Consider the following 24132-nt stretch of genomic DNA (forward strand, 5'->3'; position numbering starts at 1 on the left):
CGGGGGGTCCCCCGGGGGTCTTTTCTTTCCCCCTGTATACCAAATCACGCCGTCACAAATAGGCAATCTACAAGATCATAACCATTATCTCCTAATTTTCGCCAAATGTTGCCGATTAGGGTAGGTTTTGAGTTGTTAGAGGTGTAAAGAACCATCAAAAAGGTTCTCTAGAACCATATGAGGAACATAAAATACAACAGTGGTTCTCAAAGTGGATTCCAGGGACTCTGTGGGTTCATTAAGGGGGGTCTAAATTGACCCATACAAGTCTAAAACTCTTACAGTGTACAAACAGGTTTATTTGGTTCCATTTTGTACACTGTCTAGGACAGTGCTTCTCAACCTGTGGGTCGGGTCCCTCAATAATTTTTGGGGGGTCCCCAGATGATTGACTTAATGTGCAACATTGTTTTATCACTCAACAGTAAACAAACCACAATAAGGTTGTGAGGTGTTGTGAGCATGTAGATCTGCTATTTTCACAATAGAACCGTGTTATACAAAATGTAATGCCTCAGCTCTTAGTGCTCGTCAGGGTTAGGGTGACCATATTCTGAATCCCCAAAAAGAGGACACTCTACCCGGCATACAACACGCACGCACGCACGCACGCACGCACGCACACACACACACACACACACACACACGCACACACACACACACACACACACACACACACACACACACACATACATATTAGCCCATAATAATCATATTTAAACAAGAGACCCCTCCACCCTTACGAGCACAAGTTGAGGCATTACATTTTGTATAACATGGTTCTATTGAGAAAATAGCAGATCTACATGCTTGGTAGATCGGCTATTTTCACAATTTCTGCCTCTAATATTTGTTTAATTTACCATTTTAGAGGTACTAAAGGTACTAAAAATAGAAGAAGAGGATACCAGCACTCACGGAATTGACATTTAGGGCACTTTTATTAAAGTGTATCAGTTGGCATGGCACGCCACAGAGCAAACAAACCATCAGCGAACGTTTCGGCGTTAAGCCTTCATCAGCGTTGTATACAGAAGTCACCGGAAGTGTCATTTTATAGTGTCCGCAGGAAAGACAACTTCCCATGTCTGTGTGGGCGTTCTTAACTTCAGACCAACTTATACCACAAGTGCAGTCGAAATGCAGACTCATATAGCTCAAAATTAATTATACACATTTATACAATTAAATACAATTTCCTAGAATATCAGAGTTCTTTGTAGTTTGTATATAGGGGTACATTTCAAAAACAAACAAAAGACAAGAATAAAGTTCTATACCGGCCACACTGAGGCACATCTGGCTGAGTCCTTATTAAAGGAGGGATAGAAATAGAGACTTAGCTAGACAAGAAGTAAAAAAGTAGAAAAGACAAAAAACATTTTGTACTGCTGCTGCTGGGGAACAAACAAGAAGAATTCATTCTACATTATATTATATAAGCCTAAATAACAAGATAGATGGCTAGTCTATCATCTTTTCTAAGTAAGCTATGATGAGTTTTTCCATTAAGATGTATTTTGACGAGACTCTGAACTGGTATTTAGTTCTAGGCTTGTTTGTCCCATTGTCTTTGAAGTGTAGCGTGAATGACTACCTTTTTAAGAGAGGGGTGGATGTAAATTGTAAATTAAATTGAATTTTTTTCAAGATGATAGACTAGCCATCTATCTTGTTATTTAGGCTTATATAATATAATGTAGAATGAATTCTTCTTGTTTGTTCCCCAGCAGCAGCAGTACAAAATGTTTTTTGTCTTTTCTACTTTTTTACTTCTTGTCTAGCTAAGTCTCTATTTCTATCCCTCCTTTAATAAGGACTCAGCCAGATGTGCCTCAGTGTGGCCGGTATAGAACTTTATTCTTGTCTTTTGTTTGTTTTTGAAATGTACCCCTATATACAAACTACAAAGAACTCTGATATTCTAGGAAATTGTATTTAATTGTATAAATGTGTATAATTAATTTTGAGCTATATGAGTCTGCATTTCGACTGCACTTGTGGTATAAGTTGGTCTGAAGTTAAGAACGCCCACACAGACATGGGAAGTTGTCTTTCCTGCGGACACTATAAAATGACACTTCCGGTGACTTCTGTAGCCTATACAACGCTGATGAAGGCTTAACGCCGAAACGTTCGCTGATGGTTTGTTTGCTCTGTGGCGTGCCATGCCAACTGATACACTTTAATAAAAGTGCCCTAAATGTCAATTCCGTGAGTGCTGGTATCCTCTTCTTCTAAAGTTATGTTCCCGACCGTGCACCCGGTAAAATGGTTAAGAAGTGAAGATGTTTGGAGTCGTGCTTGCTTTCTTGCTGTAAAGATGTTCTCAACCCGAGCGACGCACCTCCCGTGGGATGGCACGCTGCAGTTTCACCAAGACGGACCGGGGGATCTAAAAAACACAGACGCGACGACTACTGATCCAGAGGGATTATCGTCAGTAGGGGACCTCCGTGAATGCGCCAAGCTCATGGATGGATGTCCTCTTATTACGTTTCTCACCCGATAGAGGACGCCACGCTGTGGACGCTACAACACCGTCTACACCCTGAGAAGAACACTGTCTACACCCTGGGAAGAAGACAGTTACAAACCTCCGGTTTGGAAAAGAACCTATTCGCAAATAAGCCTTTCTTGGCTGTGTAAGGTACTTGGGTTGACTTCAATGAAACCCTCCAGGTCTGGTCTGGTGATGGCTTTTACACTTTATAATGAAGAAAAAAGAAGGAACTCTCGAATATCTAAGCCTTTTGGCTCTATGAGACTTAACAAAGAACTATATCGCAAAAAAGACACCAGTAGCCTATTATAAACCTTTAAATGTATTTTCTTGTATTTCTTGTTTCTTGAGATGGACCGTATATGAGTGTTTTCTAAGTAAGCTATGATGAGTTTTTCCATTAAGATGTATTTTGACGAGACTCTGAACTGGTATTTAGTTCTAGGCTTGTTTGTCCCATTGTCTTTGAAGTGTAGCGTGAATGACTACCTTTTTAAGAGAGGGGTGGATGTAAATTGTAAATTAAATTGAATTTCTTTCAAGATGATAGACTAGCCATCTATCTTGTTATTTAGGCTTATATAATATAATGTAGAATGAATTCTTCTTGTTTGTTCCCCAGCAGCAGCAGTACAAAATGTTTTTTGTCTTTTCTACTTTTTTACTTCTTGTCTAGCTAAGTCTCTATTTCTATCCCTCCTTTAATAAGGACTCAGCCAGATGTGCCTCAGTGTGGCCGGTATAGAACTTTATTCTTGTCTTTTGTTTGTTTTTGAAATGTACCCCTATATACAAACTACAAAGAACTCTGATATTCTAGGAAATTGTATTTAATTGTATAAATGTGTATAATTAATTTTGAGCTATATGAGTCTGCATTTCGACTGCACTTGTGGTATAAGTTGGTCTGAAGTTAAGAACGCCCACACAGACATGGGAAGTTGTCTTTCCTGCGGACACTATAAAATGACACTTCCGGTGACTTCTGTATACAACGCTGATGAAGGCTTAACGCCGAAACGTTCGCTGATGGTTTGTTTGCTCTGTGGCGTGCCATGCCAACTGATACACTTTAATAAAAGTGCCCTAAATGTCAATTCCGTGAGTGCTGGTATCCTCTTCTTCTAAAGTTATGTTCCCGACCGTGCACCCGGTAAAATGGTTAAGAAGTGAAGATTTTTGGAGTCGTGCTTGCTTTCTTGCTGTAAAGAGGTACTAAAAATACCCTAAATTATCACTTTAGAAATGTGCATAATATACCTCATAATGTTGAATGAGAAAACAATGTTGCACATTAAGTTAACATCTGGGGACCCCTAAAAATAATTTGGTGACCCCCCTGGGTCCCGACCCACAGGTTGAGAACCACTGCCCTATACCACTAATATTATTAGTTATGTATTTATTTTTGAGGGGGTTCCAAATTGACCCTTTACAGATCCACTGATTTAAAGTGCTCTTGACTCCTGTATGAACGTTCAGCTTTGTATTACAAAGAAACTGAATAAAATATCTCTATTGGTTTCTTCAAACCACCGTATCTTCAGCTTTACAAGGTTGTACAAAATATTCTGTCAATTTAGTTTGCAGAAGAGCTCTCACCTCGCACAGACTGTCTTGTACTGCAGTGTCTAAATACCTTTAGTTGTGATGGTATGGACACAGAAGTGTCAGCTTTAATGCAGAGTGAACGCTCTGCTTCTCATTTGGTCACCAAGACGAAAACACTGGCACTTTTCATTTATTTCATCAGTGTAAACGGCATTAATTGCGTTTGCAGTGCTATCGTTCGGCTGAATCGTCTCTGCGCAGCGTGAGCTGCCGAGCTCTGCTCTGAGTCTGATCTGAACAGCAACGCATCTGAACGAGACTGGAGGGAGGGAGGGAGGGAGGGAGGGATTGCAGCGGAGACAGAGTAGTATGAATAATACAGGTTCCGGGGTTTGGGGTGGAAATCCGTCTATCACAGTGTGTTTACAAACGAACCACTGAACGTGCATTGTAAATGCCCATGATTTAACGCTGATATGCGCGAAACCCCGGACATTTGAAGGGATTTATAAAACCCCCCCGGACAGGCCGGACAGCCCCCTAAAAGAGGACATGTCCGGGCAAAAGAGGACGTATGGTCACCCTAGTCAGGGTAGGGGGTCCCCAGTTAAAATATGATTATTTGGGCGGCCTGAAAATGTTGAGAACCACTGGTCTAGGAGACCTTGAAATTTGAAAGTTTGAGAAACACTGAAATACCATTCACTAAACCTAAGTCCTAAATGAAATGGTTCTTCTGGAGGCGAGCAGAAAGATTGGCCCTGTGTGGTTTGTCTGTTCCTACTGCACACCATTCGTTTTGATTAATCTGAAGTTGTTTTTCCAGAATGATTTATGAAAAGATCTCAACAAGGCCATTTCAACTCGCAATGCTGCATTTCATCACTGGATCGTGTCAGTGAATTACCTGTTACACAACAATGAAATAGTAAACTGTATGTGTGTGTGTGTGTGTGTGTGTGTGTGTGTGTGTGTGTGTGTGTGTGTGTGTGTGTGTGTGTGTGTGTGTGTGTGTGTGTGTGTGTGTGTGTGTGTGTGTGTGTGTGTGTGTGTGTGTTTGTGCGCGCGCACACACACACACACACGTGTGCGTTGTTTTGGTGCTTTGCACTTACTGGAGTTTAAACGCTAAAATTGACTGGCTGATGAAATAGACCCATGGGTCAATGTAACAACGTAGGCATTTTAAAAGGCAAACAAAGCAATGGCGCGCGCGCATGTGTGTGTGTGTGTGTGTGTGTGTGTGTGTGCGTTCGTGTGTGTGTGTGTGTGTGTGTGTGTGCGCAGCCAACTACACAGTGCAAAGTGTGCCGCTGGTAGACAAAAGAGGCGCTACAAGGACTGCACCAAGGACCTTCTGAGATGCGCTGCCATCAACCCCACGCAACTTGAGACGCTGGCACTTGACCGCCCAGCATGGCGGGTCACCTGTGCAAGGGCAGTCTCACAGTTAAGCGGCAGTAACCAGCGAAAGAGGTCAGAGAAGCGCACCCAGCGACACCGGAGGGAAGCCGGCGGCGTTCCCCCAACGACGGGGCTCCCCTGACCCTACCTGTGGACGGATGTACGGCTCACACATCGGCCTCGACAGCCACATCAAGTGGCACCCCCTCCCTACCCTGGAGCAAGCATCATCATCGTACACCAGGGTTCCCCAATTAGTTTTCCCCAAGGGCCGAATTATGTCTAGGGTACCAAGCCGAGGGCCACAACATTGCAGGGGGCGACGGTGGCGTTCCCGCTACTCCAGCGACAGTTCAGATATCGTCGTTGTCGGGTGAAAATCGTGTATGTCCAAAACCGTTTGTTTTGCATTTATCATTTTAAAAATGATTTAAACCAGTAAAAACAGCCGATCTACAAGCACATCTGTGTGCTTGTAGATCTGTTGTTTTCACTACTTTTGTGCGACGGCCTTGTACGATGAAGAAGGGCTTTACTTTGCGAAAGAACATACAAATTTGGACATACAAGGTTTCCACCCGACAACGACAATATACTAGTGTTGTTGCTGCTCTTATACCACCATTATTACTGGGGTTGGTGGGGGCCAGACAGTAGCACCACGCGGGACGCAAATGGCCCGCGGGCGGCCTATTGGGGAACCCTGTCGTACACGATGGACAGCTAAGATGCGTGCGTGACTGCGTGTGTGTCTCTGTGTGTGTGTGTGTGTGTATTTGTGCACATGCGCGTGCGTGCACGTGTGCGCCACACACACACGCGCAAAGCAGATTACCTTGGCCGCCACCGAGGAGCTGGGCTTCTCCAGCAGGTCCCAGAGCTTCTGGCGCTTCTCGGCGCAGCAGGCGTTGTCGAACTCCTCGCCCTCGCGGTCCTTCATGTTGTCCGCCTCACGCTTCAGCTCCTCGTTCATCTGCTCCTTCTTCTGGTGGTAGCGGGCCTGGCAGCAGGACTCCAGGTAGATCTCGTCGATGCCCCAGTAGTCCAGCTCCTGGCTGAAGGAGAGCGCGCACATCTCCTCCATCATGTGCAGCTTTCCCGTGCGGTAGAAGTTGAGGATGGAGGTGAAGGCGCCCGGGTGCCGGTCGAAGAAGTACTCGTTCTCCTCCAGCGTGTAGTCGTCGCACACCTATACCATCGGGGGCCGGGAAAAACTACATTTTTAAATGTTTTTTTTTTACTGATTAGGTGCTTGGTCTACCTGATTTTTTTCTAGATTGATATTTCTATGCTAGGGGTCTTCAACGTTTTCAGGCCAAGGACCCCTTAGTTGAGAGCGAGATGAAGCAGGGACCCCCACTGCCTTATCATAGATTCCATGTAGTTTCATCGTTTGACAGCACAATCATCAGTGTATTTTGGATTCTTGTCAATTTGTGTCTTCAGATATTTAAACACTTGAACTGTCATTAACTTGACCTTTCACTCTGTACTTAGTCTGCTCTTTTTCCCCTCTACACCAAAGCTCTTTGCCAAAAATAGCCGATCTACAAGCTCACAACGCCTCGCAGCGCGAGGCGTTGTGAGCTTGTAGATATGCTATTTTTTGCTAAAGTTCTCAGAATATGGACGCTAGGGTTCAAGTGGTTAATATAAAAAAGGAGAAAAAAAGTTCCTATCACTCAAAGATTTGGAGGACCCCCTGTAGTAACTCTGGGGACCCCCTAGGGGTCCCGGACCCACTGTTGAAGACCCCTGTTCTATGCAATTGATGTATTGATGTTGATGTATTGCTGTATTACCTTGCTTATTGTATTGATGTATTACCTTGCTTATTGTAAGTCGCTCTGGATTAAGACCGTCTGCTAAATGCCTAAACTGTAAACTGTACTTACTTAAGTGAAAGTATCAATACCGCAATGTAGAGATATACTCCGTTACCAGAAAAAGTTTAAAAAAAATCTAAATACCAAAAGTACAAAAGTATTGGTATCGAAATGTACTTAAAGTACCAAAATTAAAACACAAATACAAAATGTTTGAAAATAGCAGATCTACAAGCTCACAACACGTTGGGATGTGACACGTTGTGAGCTTGTAGATCTGCTATTTTTAAACAGCCTAGGTATAAAATAGGGCCGAAGTGGTTCATGTATGTTTTATAATATTATTATTTATATCTGCAAAGTAACTAGTAACAAAAGGTTTCAAATAATTGTAGTGACAAGTACAATATTTGGATCCGAGATGTAGTGTAAAAGTAAAAGTAAGGGAAATTGGAAATACTCAAGTAAAGCACAAAAACCTCCAAACTGTCCTTAAGCACGTTACTTAATAGTCAGGGGATATCTTAAAAAGTCCTGGAATAAATTCCTTACCAAAGAATTTCTTCGCCAATGTGTTTGTAAAGGTGTCTAGTAACACATCTCACAAAGACTGAAATTCAGTTTCCCTTGGAGAATCCGTTACAGCTGCTGAAAGTTGGGGTCCCATTAACTTAACTATACAGGAGAAAACACACCAAAATAAATATGCTTTAAGTAGCATTTGAAGGTTCAAACTAGGGGGTTTTCATGATTCTGAATCCATTGCAAGCATTTGTTTTGCACAAGAAATATTCCTTGGGGTAATAGCGACTCCCACAAAACTGTGAAAAGTGATGACTCATTACTAAACCATAATTTTGTGGGGCCACAAAAACCTAGTTTGACCCCTCACATGCTACTTAAAGCATATTTATTATGGTGTTTTATCCTGTATAGTTTTATTTATTTAATGGGACCCCAACTTTCAGCAACTGTCAAGGATTCTCCTAGGGAAACTGAATTTCAGTCTTTGTGAGATGTGTTACTAGACACCTTTACAAACCCATTTGTGAAGGAAGTTTTTGGTAAGGAATGTATTCCAGGATTTGACACTATTTCTGAAGATATCCCCTGACTATAAGCGAGTGCACTTAGTCACTTTACACCACTGACCTCCATCAGGCACTCGTGCGTGTTGCAGTCGCGCAGCTTCCCCAGGCGCGTGCGCGGCAGCCGGTCGAGCGTGCGCCACAGGACCTCGTGCGGGAGCCCGCCGACGTTGAGCCGCACGCGGCGGAAGCACGACTTGCTGCGGAGGATGTCCGTGGGGTCGGGCGGGAGCGAGGCCGTGGAGCGGGAGTTGGCCTTGGTGAGGTCTGCAGAGTTCTCCATTGTTTGGATGAAGATGGGAGCAGCGGTGGTGCTGGCAGCAAGGGGGGGCTATGGGCTACTGCGGTCGCTTGGGCTCGCTTTCATTGTTGTTTCTGGTGGTTTGCAAAAGACACATACACACAAGAATGGAACGGACAGTTGTTTTATATCAGGGTTCCCCAATTTGTTTTCCCCTAGGGCCGAATCATGTCTAGGGTACCAAGCCAAGGGCCACAACATTGCAGGGGGCGACGGTGGCGTTCCCACTACTCCAGCGTCAGTTCAGATATCGTCGTTGTGGGGTGAAAATCTTGTATGTCCAAAACCGTTCGTTTTGCATTTATCATTTTAAAAATGATTTAAACTAGTGAAAACAGCAGATCTACAAGCACACAACGCCTCGCAGTAGATCTGCTGTTTTACTACTTTTGTGAGACGGCCTTGAATGATGAAGCAGGGCTTTACTTTGCGAAAGAACATACAAATTTGGAGATACGAGATTTCCACCCGACAACGACGATATACTTGTGTTGTTGCTGCTCTTATACCACCATTATTACTGGGGTTGGTGGGGGCCAGACAGTAGCCCCCCGCCGGCCGCAAATGGCCCGCGGGCCACCTATTGGGGAACCCTGTTTTATATGAAGCCCAAGTCATGTTCTCGAATGGGAAGAAGTCAAAGGGATAGTTCACCCCACAAATTCCTTTTTTTTTTTCCTATCAATTGCTCACCCCATGGAGACTTGAATTGGTGGATATTTTTTAGTTTTTGTCGCATTCCTAAGCCAATAATTTGAGGAGACTCTTTGTATCTCTATATAGGGAACAAAGCAGGCTCTTTGTTGCGACCGTCAGGTCGCAGTTACTATGGAAACCTCCACCGGCTGTCATGTCAGTCAGTCCCTCCATCAGTCAGTCCCTCCGTCTGTCCGTCACGTCACATCACACTTTTGGCCCTACTCTTATCTCCGGCACCGTTGCCCCTATCCATGTCAAACTTTGCACACACTCCTTGGCTGGCAAACCACAACCTCCGCCCCTGATTTCTCACACCCCTCTTCTAGCGCCACCATGAGGTTGCTTTTTGTGTATACATGCAACCTGACGGTAGCTTCCAATTAGGGAGTCTTACCAGTGTAGGGAACCACTGCTAGTCATAGGAATGCAAAAAAAATGGGGTGAGAAATCGATTTTTGGGTGAACTTTTCCTTTAACGTTGCAATCCCATAATGTGCAAATACTACAAGTAAAAAAGGCCTACTTGAACCCAATAAAAGTATTGGCGTTAAAATAGTACCATGGGGAAAAAAATATTACATGCAGAATGGTCCATTTACTTCTTTTTTTCTTCTTTTTTTTTAACAAAATTGGAAAAATCTTTCGAAAATAGCAGATCTACAAGATCACAACGTGTCACATTGGGAGCTTGTAGATCAGCTATTTTTAAATAGCAAAAGCATAACATAAGATGTGGGTTAATGTATGTATTTTAATTTTAAGTAACTCTGGCAAGTAAAAAGTTGTCAAATAACTGTAGGTGATTAAAAAGTAGGCCTCCATTTGCCTCTGAAATTTAGAAGCAGGGTAGACGCATAAATCGTTTAAACTGTCAAAAATGGAAACAGTGAAAGTACCTGGAAATGGCACCTAAAGTAAGAGTACTCGAGTAAATGTACTTGGATACTTTCCAAGCACTGGCTGATAGACTGTGGGAGCTGTCCACGGTCACAGGGTGCAGCAGTATTGTGGGTGGGGACTGCAAGTGTGCGCTGTCCACTCCAGTGGTGCTGAAATCATCAGGATTCACCATCACTCTGATTGTAATATTAGCCTTTAATTCATAGCCTCGCCGGTCGCTTGCCAAAAAAGATATTAGCCTATCTTCTTGCTACGTTTTGGCAAGCGACACCCTGTGCTATGGTGTAGGCGTACATGCATTCATCTCGAGAATAATACAAATCTCTGCCTAAACAGGGAGTCCGTTTGCATCAATGGTATGCAGAAGTGTTTATTTAATTTCATTCATCTTGAGCTTTAGAAAACAAAACTAAAATACAATTAAAAATCCATAGGTTACATTGGTGTAAAAACGTAACTAAGTACATTTACTCAAGTAGGCCTAAGTACAATTTTGAAGTATTTGTAGACTATTTTACTCGAGTATTTCCCATTTCCATTACTTTTACTTCACTACATATCAGAGGCAAATATTGTACTTTTTTACTCCACTACAATTATTATGAAAGATAAAGATTTAGTTACTTTGTAGATATTGATTGTTATTACAAAACATACTTCAGCCTTAAACATTTAGTTCATTGTTTCTTTCTTTTCTTTTTTCTTTTTTAATTTTTTAACGAAAACTTGGAATGAGACATTCCGCAAATTTGACTTTTGGTAGCCTACTTTAAGAACATTTTACTCAAGTAGTCTAGATATTGAATTCCGAACAACCTTGTAACAGAGTATTTTTATATTGCACTATTGGGGGAAAAAAAGTAGCCTACTTTTTTCACCACTGCAATGGTGGACGGCGGACAGACAACATGTTTATTTCATTCCATTCATGGTGAGCTTCAGCAAACAAAACCTAACTAATAAGCAAGCCATCGGTTGGAATCGCAGACGTCGTGACTTTTATAACGTTGTCTCTCAAAGTTTTAAACGGCACGCGAAGTTAATTCCATGGCATAAAGTGAAGTGGTGACGGGGTAGACGTACATGTTATTTCCATCAATGGGGTTGTTGTTGTTATGTCCGCAATTCCTAGGCTGTCAGCAGAAACGTTCATTTACTGGAGGCTTTCACCACTTGAGCCCATATAGCCTATACCGTAGCATCGATCATGGCGTTGTGGTGAGCTTGTAGATCGGCATTTTGAATGTTTTGCCAAATTGACTTGGTGTGGAGCAGTGGTTTTCAATCCATTTCACAACCACGGAACATTATTTATTCGGCATTTGAGCCACGGATCACCATTTGATGACATTTAGCCTCTCAGACCCAAAACAGAATATTTTGTCCACAATATCCGTACTGTATTGATGTTGGATAGGGGAGATATAGGCAAACATTGATTAAAAAAAGAAGATAAATGTTTAACAGATGTTTTAGGCTACAATATAATTTAACTCTTGAGAGCGTAAAATGAAACCAAATGGACCATTACCCCATCTTACACACAGTTAAAGATCTTTAAGGGTTCATTTGGTTGCCAACTCGATCCCCATCATTTAGCTGGGGACCACCACCCCCCTCAAGTACCACTGGTGGTCCCCGGACCACTGGTTGAAAACCACTGGTGTAGGGGGGGGGGGGGGGGGGGCTGATGGACTCCAAGTCAGTGAAGTATAGCTTTAAGTGAAGCCCCCACCCCTATACCGTTTTTACTGTAAAGTCTAGCCTTTTATTCAACAATTGAAGTCGGCCATGTAATTCAATTCATTTTTTTTAGCAACAACAAAAAGCAATCTCTCACTGTTTATTTTCCTATATGGATTACAAAACTGTGCTTAAATCGCAGCTCAAAATTAAACAGCCTACTATAGCCTACTAATTAAATCCCTGCAGGCTATTATGATCCTGATCCTCTGTGGAGCTGCAAACGTTGCAAAAACACAAATTGTTGAGTGTTTTCCATTCACATGGAACGCTCGTTTCTCCAGTCCACTGACTGACTCCACCGTTGGATGCAGTTTAGATGCAGAAACGTCTACGCCATAGCCGATCCATAACGATTGATAGGCAATAACAGCTTATTGGTGGGGAGGAAAACCCACATCGTGACCAGCGGTGTTCACTGTACCCTAATAAAGATTTAACGAGCGGACAAGCGGATATTCAAACACACAACCAACCAACACCTACCTTTCTTTGGATAATAAGCCCACATCCATTTGGCGGAGAGGAGATCGAGGCAAAATATAAACGGTCCGTTATTGGTTTAGAAGTCCCAATAATTCCCAGGGTTTTGACCCATTCCGTTCCGAAGCCGTCTCCGGTGGCTGTGGCTCCGACATGGCAGAGATGATGCTCTCTCTCAGGGCTTGTGTGTTGTGCTCAGCCTCAGCATCACAGACGCCCAGATGATGCTCCTCTCAAGCCCAGCGGGTGCAGATCAACAAGTATGAGCGTCCATTCTGTGCATGATGCTCCCGGCGGGCAGATGATCAGATGGATGTGTGTACAGTATGTATGTATGATGGATGGGTAGGGAGGGAAAGGAAAGGGGCGTTCAGACTGAGCTGAGGGGATGCCTGCCTGTCTGGACTGTAGGAGGGTCCGTCCATCACCCCCTTTGGTTCCACATCTGATTAACCCTTTACACACGGCCGTTTTTCAAATATGTTTTATATCCAGTAGTAAGGGGATTTTATAAGATATTTGACCAATCTGCGAAGTAAATCGCTAGCAAGAAATCTCTTCACCAATGTGTTTCTAAAGGTGTGTAATAATATGTACTAAAAGGTTGAAATTCAACTCCCGGGGGAAACCTCATAAAAAAACTGATTTGTGTTTGTGTCCCATTACTATACAGGAAGAAAATACAAAAAATAAATCTGCTTTTAAAGTAGCATGTGAGGGGTCAAACTAGGGGTTTCTCACCGTGTTTTTCACACCTTCTTGGTAACGATTTACTTTGCAGATTTTCTTATGTTTCCCTTACTACAGGACCTCGCATGTATTTGGGCCAGGGACACCCTTTTTTATTTTTTCCCCCTTTTTTATTTTTGCATTTATTTATTGTTATTCTTGCTATAGTATAGCCTATAAAATACATAGGTTTAAAGTGGTTGAACTTAAAGTGGTTTAACTGATTTTGATGCTAAATTAACCAGTGGTGTAAAGTAACTAAGTACATTTACTCAAGTACTGAACTTAAGATTTGGAGGTAATTTTAATTTACTGGAGTAAACCGGTATTTCCAATGTTCAATAACTTTACTACTCCACTGCAACTCAGAGGAAAACAGTCTATTGTAGCTATACTCCACTACATTTGAAAACTTTAGTTACAGTTACTTTCATTATTACAAAACACTCTAACCAGCCATTTGAAAATAGCAGATCTACAAGCCCACAATGCGTCAAGATGTGACGCATTGTGAGCTTGTAGCTTGTAGGCTAATTTCAAAATATTTTTGATACGTTTTGAATTTGTGAAATGGGACATTCTGCACAATGAGTATTCTTACCTTTGGTACTTTAAGTACATTTTTGTACCACTACATTTGTACTTTTACTCAAGTAAATTTTGAATTCTGAATTCTATTGAATTCTTACGTAACAGAGTATTTCTACATTGCAGTATTGATACTTTTACCCAAGTAAAAAAATTAACACATCGTCACTGTCAGGCAGAAACCTTGTATCTCCAAGTTTCAAGTTTGTATGTTTTTTCACCAAGTAAAACCCTGCTTAATCATACAAGGCTGTTGCAGTAGTGAAAACAGCCGATCTACAAGCACACAACGCCTCGCACCGCGAGGCGTTGTGTGCTATTCTCACTGTCTGCTATTCTCACTGGTTTAGTTCATTTTTAAAACAATAAATACAAAAGAAAGGTTTTGGACATACAAGGTTTCCACCCGACACCGACGACATTTTGCTGAGAAACCCCCTGGAACCCCTTAGAGCAGGGGTCTTCAACGTTTTCAGGCCAACGACCCCTTAGTTGAGAGAGAGATGAAGCAGGGACCCCCACAACCTTCCATATAGTTTCATCGTATGACAGCACAATCATCAGTGTATTTTGGATTCATTCATGTAAATTTGTGTTTTCAATATTTAACCACTTGAACCATATATCCATCCATGATCCATCCATCCATCTTCAACCGCTTATCCGGAATCGGGTCGCGGGGGTAACAGTTCCAACTGAGACCTCCAGATTTCCTTATCCCGAGCAACTTCCTCCACTCCCTCAGGGAGTATACCGAGGCGTTCCCAAGCCAGTTTGGAGATATAATCCCTCCATCTGGTCTTTGGCCTGTCTCCTCCCAGTGGGACGCGCATCGAGGACCTTCCTAGGAAGGTGCTCGGGGGGAATCCGTACTAGATGCCCGAAACACCTAAGCTGACTCCTTTCCAAGTGTAGGGGTAGAGACTACTCCCAGTCTCTCTCGAGTGACTGAACTTCTCACCCTATGTCTAAGGGAGATACCAGCCACCCGTCTGAGGAAACCCATTTCGTCCGCTTGCACCCGCAACCTTATACTTTCGGTCATGACCCACACTTCATTACCATAGGTGAGAGTAGGAACGAAGATTGCTCGGTAGACAGAGAGCAACCGTCAATACTTAATAAACTTGACCTTTCACTCTGTACTTGGTCTGCTCTTTTCCCCCTCTATACACCAAAGCTCTTTGCTAAAAATAGCCGATCTACAAGCTCACAACGCCTCGCAGCTTGTAGATCTGCTATTTTTGGTTAAGGTTCTCAGAATAAGGACACTATAGGGTTCAAGTGGTTAATATAAAAAAGGAGAAAAAAAGAACTCCAGCTGGGTTACGCCACATAAAAACATAATTTTAACACTTTCTGTACAATTTTTTTGAAGAAAAAACAATCTTCCTCCAAGTATAATCATAATACCTGATGATTATGTTGAAGGAGGCGGAAGTTTTATTAACTTTCATTCCATCTCTATAACTTAAAAGCTGCAGTAAGTTATTACAATGTATTATTTGTTAACCCATTTAGAACGGGTACACATTATTGTGTATCATTATTTTATGCTTTAACTATTGAAAAATAGCAGATATACAAGCTCACTGCAAGCTTGTAGATCTGCTATTTTTGAAAAATCCTGAAAATTAGAATTTTGACCCAATTCTATAAGTGTCTTTTGAATCCTTCTAAGACTTTTTGAAAAACCTATGTTTCTATGTCAGCAATCTGGCTAGCCATCGTCAAAGAAAAGCTCCTTTTCACTTAAATGGAGCTCAGTTAGTCTGTTCTTGAGAGACTACTATGTCAGTGGTTCTCAAACCTTTTCATGTGAAGGACCCCCAAAATGATATGTATTTGGCCACGGACCCCCATCTCAAAATATTTAGTTCCAGGGACCACCCCCAGGAGCAAAATTTTAGTTACAAACGTTCGCTTTGAAAATACATACATTCAAAGATTTGCACACATTTTCACGACTTTTTCAAAAATAGCAGATCTACAAGCTCGCAGTGCGGCACTCGGTGCCGCGCTGTGAGCTTGTATATCTGCTATTTTTCACTGGTTAAAGCATTCAATAATTCTAGGCCTAAATAAATTCTATATTGTGATAGCAATAATTGCTTTAGTGTTTGTTCAGTAACAGGGCTCTCTCCAGCTCTTTTGGTCGGGATACCAATTTCATCCAATCAGGAAAGAGAACTCAAACAGGATATAGAATAACCAGGTGAAATTGGAAGTGATGAAATCACTAAATGAGCAGACAAACACTTCAGTTTTATTTGTGTTTTTCATTACAGTAGATAAAACCAACATTATACAAACACACAACATTAAATAAAATAATACATATAAAAGCATCAAATTATAGTATACAATGTTATATAAATAAAGAAGTTGTGTCAAACAACTGTTGCAAAGTTATTAAGCTGAACACACATGTCTAACGATTATTTTACACTTTAATTACACTGTAAATTACATTCTATTTAAATAACTTGATTAGTCAGGACGCGAGATTTTGTGACTCGCCGAACCAAACCAAAATGAATTCGGCTCTAAAAGTGGAGTATGCATGCATCAGCCCTTAGTCTAGATCAGGGTTCCCCAATAGGCGGCCCGCGGGCCATTTGCGGCCCGCGGGGGGCCACTGTCAGGCCCCCACCAACCCCAGTAATAATGGTGGTATAAGAGCAGCAACAAAACTAGTATATCGTCATGTCGGGTAGAAATCTCGTATCTCCAAATTTGTACGCTCTTTCCCAAATCATACAAGGCCGTCGCACAAAAGTAGTGAAAACAGCAGATCTACAAGCACACAATGTGTTGTGTGCTTGTAGATCGGCTGTTTTCACTAGTTTAAATAATTTTTAAAATGATAAATGCAAAACGAACGGTTTTGGACATACACAATTTTCACCCGACAACTACGAAATCTGAACTGTCACTGGAGTAGCGGGAACGCCACCGTCACCCCCTGCAATGCTGTGGCCCTCGGCTTGGTACCCTAGACATAATTCGGCCCTTGGGGAAAACTAATTGGGGAACCCTGGTCTAGATTTTGGTATTGCTACTTTTACTTAGGAGTACTTCTTCCACCTTTGCTTTGAAGGAGGCTTTTAGTGTGACGTCCTCTTGAGCCTGTAGCGGACCTGCAGGTCTCCTATTGGCTGCAGCATCCCCAAACCATAGCGACTGGGGTTGACGGGCGGAACCTGGGCCTGTGGGTCACACAGCTCCACGTCCAGACGGGTCAGCATCATCAACACAAACCTGTATAGGTCACCAAGAGTCACATGACAGTGAACATAATAGACCAAAGAAGAATCACAATGAACATTACCAGTTTTACTTTTGAAACTTTAGGTACATTTTAATATCAATACTTTTGTACTTTTACTCAAGTAAATCTAGAATTCCAGACATGTACTTGTAACAAACAGAGTATTTTTTTTTCTCTCGGTATATATATTTTTTATCCCACGATTTTGTAACCCATTTTTCACCCAGTGCCAATTGCCTATGTAATAATTGGGCTCTGCTCTCCCTCTGCCACGCCTTGGGAGACAACGGACTGACCTCTGCTCCGTCTATGCATGAGTAGTCCAAGTTGCTTCTTTTCACCTGACAGTGGGGATTTTCCCCGGTTTGGACGTAGCACGTGGAAGGAACACGTTTAATCCAACCCGTTCCTTTCCCCTCCATCAGGCGCCCCTGCTGGCCAGGGGGAGGCATTATAGAGACCAGGATTAATGCATGTTTTTGTGAGGGTATCTACCCTAGGAGACAAACTCCACACAGAAAGGCCCTTTCGCCAACCCCACCTAGGGTGTGGGCGCTGATGACACGGAGGAGGGAACACGCCCCCAGCACCCCCAGCGCGGGAATCGAACCCAGGACCTTCTAGCTGTGAGGCGAAGCACCTACCACTGTGCCACCGTGCCTCCATTGTAACAGAGTATTTCTATATTGCAGTATTGATAATTTTACTTAAAGGGATATTTCACTTTCAAAAAAACTTTTGGTCATGTATCATCTAATCAGGCTTTTATGAATACCCTGAACAGTTTTTAATTTGCTTGATTCAATATTTAGATATTTGATGTAAATGTTATCAGGCCCTCCAGGGCCTCTCCCCAAACACATCCATTGTAACTTCAAACTCCATTTTAACCATGATAGATTCATTAAAAACACCGTTATTTTTTCTGGTGACTCATACTACCCTCCTAATACGTGAGCAGGCCGTGTTTTTTCCGATAATGTTTTCCATTTATTTTTAATAATTATTTTTTGTATTTATTTTTTTCCATTTTCCCAAAGAATTATTAAAAATAAATGAAAAAAGTTATCGAAAACACACGGCCTGCTCACGTATTAGGAGGGTAGTATGAGTCACCTGAAAAAATAATGGGTGTTTTTAATGAATCTATCATGGTTAAAATGGAGTTTGAAGTTACAATGGGTGTGTATGGGGAGCGTCCCTGGAGGAGGAGGGCCTGATAACATTTACATCAAATATCTAAATATTAATAATCAAGCAAATTAAAAACTGTTCAGGGTGTTCATAAAAGCCTGATTAGATGATAAAATGACCAAAAGTTTTTTTGAAAGTGAAATATCCCTTTAAGTACACAATTTGAGTACTTGTTCCACCACTGATCAATTCCCGAAACATCTAGCCTACACATAAAAATCCCATCACAGCAGGCACCACCAACGAGCCTAGAAGCATCACGCTGGTTGCTAATGGTAGTAAGCTACACATTCGAATCCCTCAGTGTAAATTGAACTCCACAAACGGAAGCGAATGGACTCTCGGGTCCTTTCAGCAGACTGAGGGTTTTCACGGTGTGTATGTTAGCAGGTCTCCCTGCAGACCTGCATGCCTACTCTCTTTTTCCATGTGCTGTGGCTTACCGCCATGCACCTTTAACCCATATAATTGGATAGACATGTTCTCTCACCATTAACCCTGCTCCGTGCACACACACAGTGTAAACACACTGTCAAGCTAATTACTGCATACATAGTCATGGAGGACGGGTCGAACAAACCACAGTAACATGAACGTGGATATTTCCAAGGGAACAGGTGTAGCCTATTGTAGCTGTTCCACTAATTGTGATCAGTGGCGGACAAAGTACTCATTCCCCCGGTCAAATATTACTCAACTACTAAGTGAAAGTTGCTCTGTTACATTTGTAATTGACTTGAAGTAGCTTAGTACTGGAGTACTTGCTTTAAAATGGTAAAAATAGTATTCCAAAGTACAACAAAATAAAAGAAAAACGCACAACGCATCGCACAAGATGAGCTTGTTTACGTTATGATTGCGTGTACAATATTTTGGAGTACTACCGGTATTTATATTTTTTGTACATCTGCATGTTATTTTCACTACTTTCAAAATATGACTTCATACTGTAGGCTTTCTCCCTTCCCAGAAATGTAGTGTAGTCAAAAGGGCAATATCTGTCTTTGTATGTAGAGGAATAAAAATAAAAAGCTTGGCACAACACCTTTTATTACCATTATTACGCATTATTTTGTGCTTCAACTATTGAAAAATAGCAGATATAGAGGGTATGCACGTCCACTGGGAAAAATATATCTACCACAGATATTTGCCACAGATACTTTTATCTGTGGCAAATATTTCTTTTATCTGTATCTACCATCCACTTTGAATGGAAAAATATCTGGAGAAAGAGATTTTTTTATCTGTTATCTGGCCCAGTGGGAATGGGCCTTTAAGATACTCACTGCTTGATGCCCTTGATGGCAAACTGCTTCCCCACACAGATGTTAGGCCCACCGCCCCATGGCATGGTGTAGTATTTCAGCCTCTCGCCATCCTTGTAGAATTTCTTCTTTTCTGTCTTATCAGCGTTTAGGAAGCGGTCGTATTTGAAATTCTGTTTACGAAGAAACAAAAAGGATATCGACATGTCAAACTGATGTTAAACCATGATGACATTTCAACGGACAACACATGATTTTACAACAGTGTTTTTCTGCAATCCAGAACTTCAAAATAAAACGTTACTTTAACCAATATGATAATGCAAGGGATAATTAACGTCGAGCCGAGCATTGTTGGGAAATAAAGGCCAATTAGGGTGATTAAACCCAATGCATTTACTCAAAAGTAACAACAAAACGAAGGATTTCATTGCTTACGGCAGGAGTCTTTAACAGGGGGTCCGGGACCCCTAGGGGGTCCTCAGAGTTACTACAGGGGGTCCTCCAAATATTTGAGTGATATAAACTTTTTTTTCTCCTTTTTTATATTAACCACTTGAACCCTAGCGAGAACAAAGAGGTTTGGTATGGGGAAAAAGAGCAGACTAAGTACAGAGTGAAAGTTCAAGTTTATTAAGTATTGACTGTTCAAGTGGTTAAATATCTGAAAACACAAATTGACATGAATCCAAAATACACTGATGATTGTGCTTTCAAACAATGAAACTATATGGAATCTATGAACAGGGTTGTGGGGGTCCCTGCTTCAGCTCTCTCTCAACTAAGGGGACCTTGGCCTGAAAACGTTGAAGATGGCTTACGGTAATAAAAGCAGTCCATTCATATATTCCAGGCATGTCCAGTGCAACATTGATAGAATAGAATCAATATTCGGTTACTGCAACAATGTCTATTTCTCGCTTCAAATGTTCTCAAAAACATTCTTGAGAGCAACGTTTAGCTGTAAATTACATTGTTCACAATGTCACATGGTTGCCATGTTGGATACGGCATAACATCAAGCAGCGCAGCAGGTGCTCTGAGCCTTTGATTAGACAGAGGTCTGTTATTGAGCGGAGCAATCATTATAAACAAATAACACACTGCTGAATTCAGTGATTGACCAATCAGAGTCAAGCATTCAACCAAGCCGTGAAAAAATCTTCGTCCATGCCTTACCCCTTATGCCTAAACGTCTTTGCCTTTTTTACCTTTTTTTTAGCCAATCTACATCGACACATTGTGAGCTTGTAGATCAAGCTAGAGAGAGACAGGTTCAAATCCTGCGTACAATAGACAAGCTATATTTTTGCAGCTTTAGTGATCATGGATGTATTACTCAATCTATTCTACTTATACTGTACAGTTTATTATTTTAATTAACTTAATTTCTCATGAAATTGAGAACCACGTTATTACAATATATACCGTTTATTATGTTCGATTTCTGTTATTTCTTGTGTCCTTGTCTGCTACCGATGTTGTTTTGTTTGTGTCAGCACAGCAGCATGCAGGCACTAAGCTGCTCATTCCCAAAGGATGCCTCTTTTTCTCAGCCGTTTCAATGAATGCCCCTAATCCTCCCTCTATTTAAACAGCACCGTACCTTACACTGAGCGTTACAGCGCGTGGCGTCATGCTCACGCAGTCAACACCACGGCACGCAGTTAGATGCACTGTGACAGTTTGACAGGGGAAGGTTTAGTCATCATGCTAACGATGAACGCTCAACTTAGTTTCCATTTTATGCTTTCACAAATATGTATTCGGTACCTGCTCTCTCCCTGGCCCTGCCAATAACCCTCTGTCTCTCTCTGTCTGTCTGTCTGTCTGTCTGTCTGTCTGTCCGTCTGTCTCTCACACACACACAGTGGTTATAGTGTCCATAAATGGGCATAAATATGGACACAGCCCGACCGGGGACATTGGCACTTGGTAAAGACGCAACTGGTTATTCATCAAATGGTCACTGAAATACTCGCTTATGGGCGTTCTCCCATAAGTGAGAATTCTCGCTCCCATTATCGATAACCGGGGTTACGTACGTAACCTATAGTTATTCATCAAATGGTCACTCAAATACTCGCTTATGGGAGAACGCCCATAAGCGAGTATTCGCCCATAAGCAAGTATTCTCGCTCCCATTATCGAATAGCGGGGGTTTTATCGGTTGGCCAGGGTTACGTACGTAACCTATAGTTTTGTGCATGGAGCAGTCCTTTGACATCAGAGTCGTGCAGTATGTGAGTCAGTTTGTTTTGTTTGGTTCGGTTCAGTTCAGTTCAGCTCTACCTGGGCCTCCTGGTGTATGTGGGGGTCCATCTGGGGGCTCAGGAAGGGGAACAGGCAGATCTTGTCCCCCTGCCTGAGCCGGTACTCCTGGCCGTTGGACATGCGCAGCACCTTGCTCTGCACCGCCTCTCTGGTGATGATGGCCGCCGCCGTGAGCCTCAGCGTCTCTCGCAGAGCACTGTCTGCGCACAGGAAGGAATGCAGGGTCAGTGGTGCATGGGGGGAAAACTGTTGACTTCAATACTGGAAAAAGTAGGCCTACTCACGTTTCTTACTTAGGGCAGTGGTTCTCCACCTTTTCAGGCCGCGATCCCCAAAATAATCATATTTTAACTGGGGACCCCGCCCGCACCCTGACGAGCACTAGGAGTTGAAGCAATGTATGTTGTATAACACGGTTCTATTGTGAAAATAGCAGATCTACATGCTCACAATGCCTCGCGTTGCGAGGCGTTGTGAGCATGTAGATCGGCTATTTTCACAATTTCTGCTTCTAATATTTGACAATTTGGCCAATGTTTAATTTGCCATTTCATAGGTATTAAAAAGTCCTTAAATTATCACTTTAGAAACGTGCTATACACTTACACTTTATGTTGGTTTGTTTAATGTTGAGTGAGAAAACAACGTTGCACATTAAGTTAATCATCTGGGGACCCCCCAAAATAATTTGGGGACCCCCCTGGCCCTGGGGGTCCCTACCCACAGGTTGAGAACCACTCGAGCATTAGTGAGGACTAGTTACATGAAGATACTGTAGGTTGAAAATGGGTGAAGTGGTCCTTTAATTGCTTTGCGTGCGTTAAATCTCCTGGGTGGAAGAGCTCTGGCGAGGTAAATAACACTGATGGAAAGTCATCATTATGCAAAGGTCCCACTTCGCACGTTCTAAAATCCTTTGAAAATAGCAGATGCCAATGTAGGCTATATACTATAGGTTAGAAGTAGTTTTGTATTAATAATCAAATACAAATTAACTAGCAACTAATGTTACAGTGGAGTAAAAGTACAATATTCGCCTCTGAGATGGAGTGGATTAGAAGAAAACAACTGGAAATACTCCAGCAAAGTAAAATAAAGTAATTACTACATTTTTTTTACATACAGTGGCCTATACAGTGAGTACAGTTCTTGAGTACATCTACTTGGTTACTTTACACTCGTGAGTCGTGACCCAAAAGAGAAATTAGACGTTTGCTAGGGTCCCTAGCCTAGGGACACAAACTGAAAATGAAAACGGCAGATCTACAAGCTCACAACGCGTCGCTTCGCGCTACGTTGTGAGCTTGTAGATGGGCTAATTTCTTAGATTTGTCTTTTATTTATTCATTAAAAAAAGAAAAAAAGAAATGTATTCATTTCTTTTTGATCAAAAGCAATACATAGCAAACAAAAACAATTAAGGGACCCATAAAAATGTTGTCCTCGACCCCACAAGACCCAGTGTTTGTGGGAACCGGTGCTTTATACCAGGGACATGCTGGGCCCCTGATTCAGCCCTCTATAGCGCTGCTGCTACTCAAAGATTTGTCATTTCAGATCATGACAAGTGACAAGCCAGTGGGCCAATTACTGTACATGAGTTATATTTCGTCGTTGTCGGGTGGAAACCTTGTATGTCCAAAACCGTTTGTTTTGTATTTATCATTTTAAAAATGATTTAAACTAGTGAAAACAGCCGATCTACAAGCACACAACGCCTCGCACTGTGCTTGTAGATCTGCTGTTTTCACTACTTTTGTGCAACTGCCTTGTATGATGAAGCAGGGCTTTGCTTTGCGAAAAAATGTATACATTTGAAACTTGGAGATACAAGGTTTCTGCCCGACAGTGAAGATTTACTTTGTTGGCCCCCAGCCCCCAAAATGGCACGAAGGCCGCCATTTTATTTTATTTTTTTTCCTAATGGCCGGCCTGGACCGGCCGGGAATGAACCGGCCGTTCGGGAGTCGTCCCGCTTTTCCCAATGGCCAGCACGTCCCTGCTTTATACCCACCAGTGGTGGTGAATAATTGAACATAAGACTCCTCCTCACCGAGCACAGGGGTCTGGTGTGCGTCCAGCAGCGTGTGCTGCGTCTGCCCGGAGCTCAGCAGCTCTTTGATCTCAGCCTGCACCGCCTGCATGGCCTCGGGGTGGGTCAGCAGGAAGCTCAGCAGCCAGAAGGCACAGGGGCCAGCGTTGCCCTGAAATAAACCAGAACAAACAACACACACACAGTGGCGTCAGTTCAGAAAAAGCTAAGGCATGGCAACATGACTGGTGTTTTGCACGCAAAACACCAGTCATGTT

General features: G+C 42.3%; 2 protein-coding genes across 2 annotated transcripts in view; both read right to left on the reverse strand.

The window, feature by feature from the left end:
- The window catches only part of kcnb1 (potassium voltage-gated channel, Shab-related subfamily, member 1), a gene marked incomplete at both ends in the record, with an annotated part of 121990 nt that extends 113335 nt beyond the window's left edge, over positions 1-8655 (reverse strand). Inside the window, 2 exons of the mRNA XM_080728075.1 lie at positions 6294-6647; positions 8437-8655. Coding sequence (XP_080584201.1) covers positions 6294-6647; positions 8437-8655 — 573 coding nt within the window. The remainder of the gene's footprint in view (positions 1-6293; positions 6648-8436) is intronic.
- An 8267-nt stretch (positions 8656-16922) lies between these two features.
- Positions 16923-24132, reverse strand: part of ptgis (prostaglandin I2 (prostacyclin) synthase) — a gene marked incomplete at both ends in the record, with an annotated part of 28610 nt that continues 21400 nt past the window's right edge. The window contains 4 exons of the mRNA XM_080728076.1: positions 16923-17076; positions 19570-19721; positions 21841-22022; positions 23876-24026. Coding sequence (XP_080584202.1) covers positions 16923-17076; positions 19570-19721; positions 21841-22022; positions 23876-24026 — 639 coding nt within the window. The remainder of the gene's footprint in view (positions 17077-19569; positions 19722-21840; positions 22023-23875; positions 24027-24132) is intronic.

This window comes from Nannobrachium achirus (assembly GCF_963921795.1).
Source record: "Nannobrachium achirus genome assembly, chromosome: 6".
NCBI classification, from domain to species: Eukaryota; Metazoa; Chordata; class Actinopteri; order Myctophiformes; family Myctophidae; genus Nannobrachium; species Nannobrachium achirus.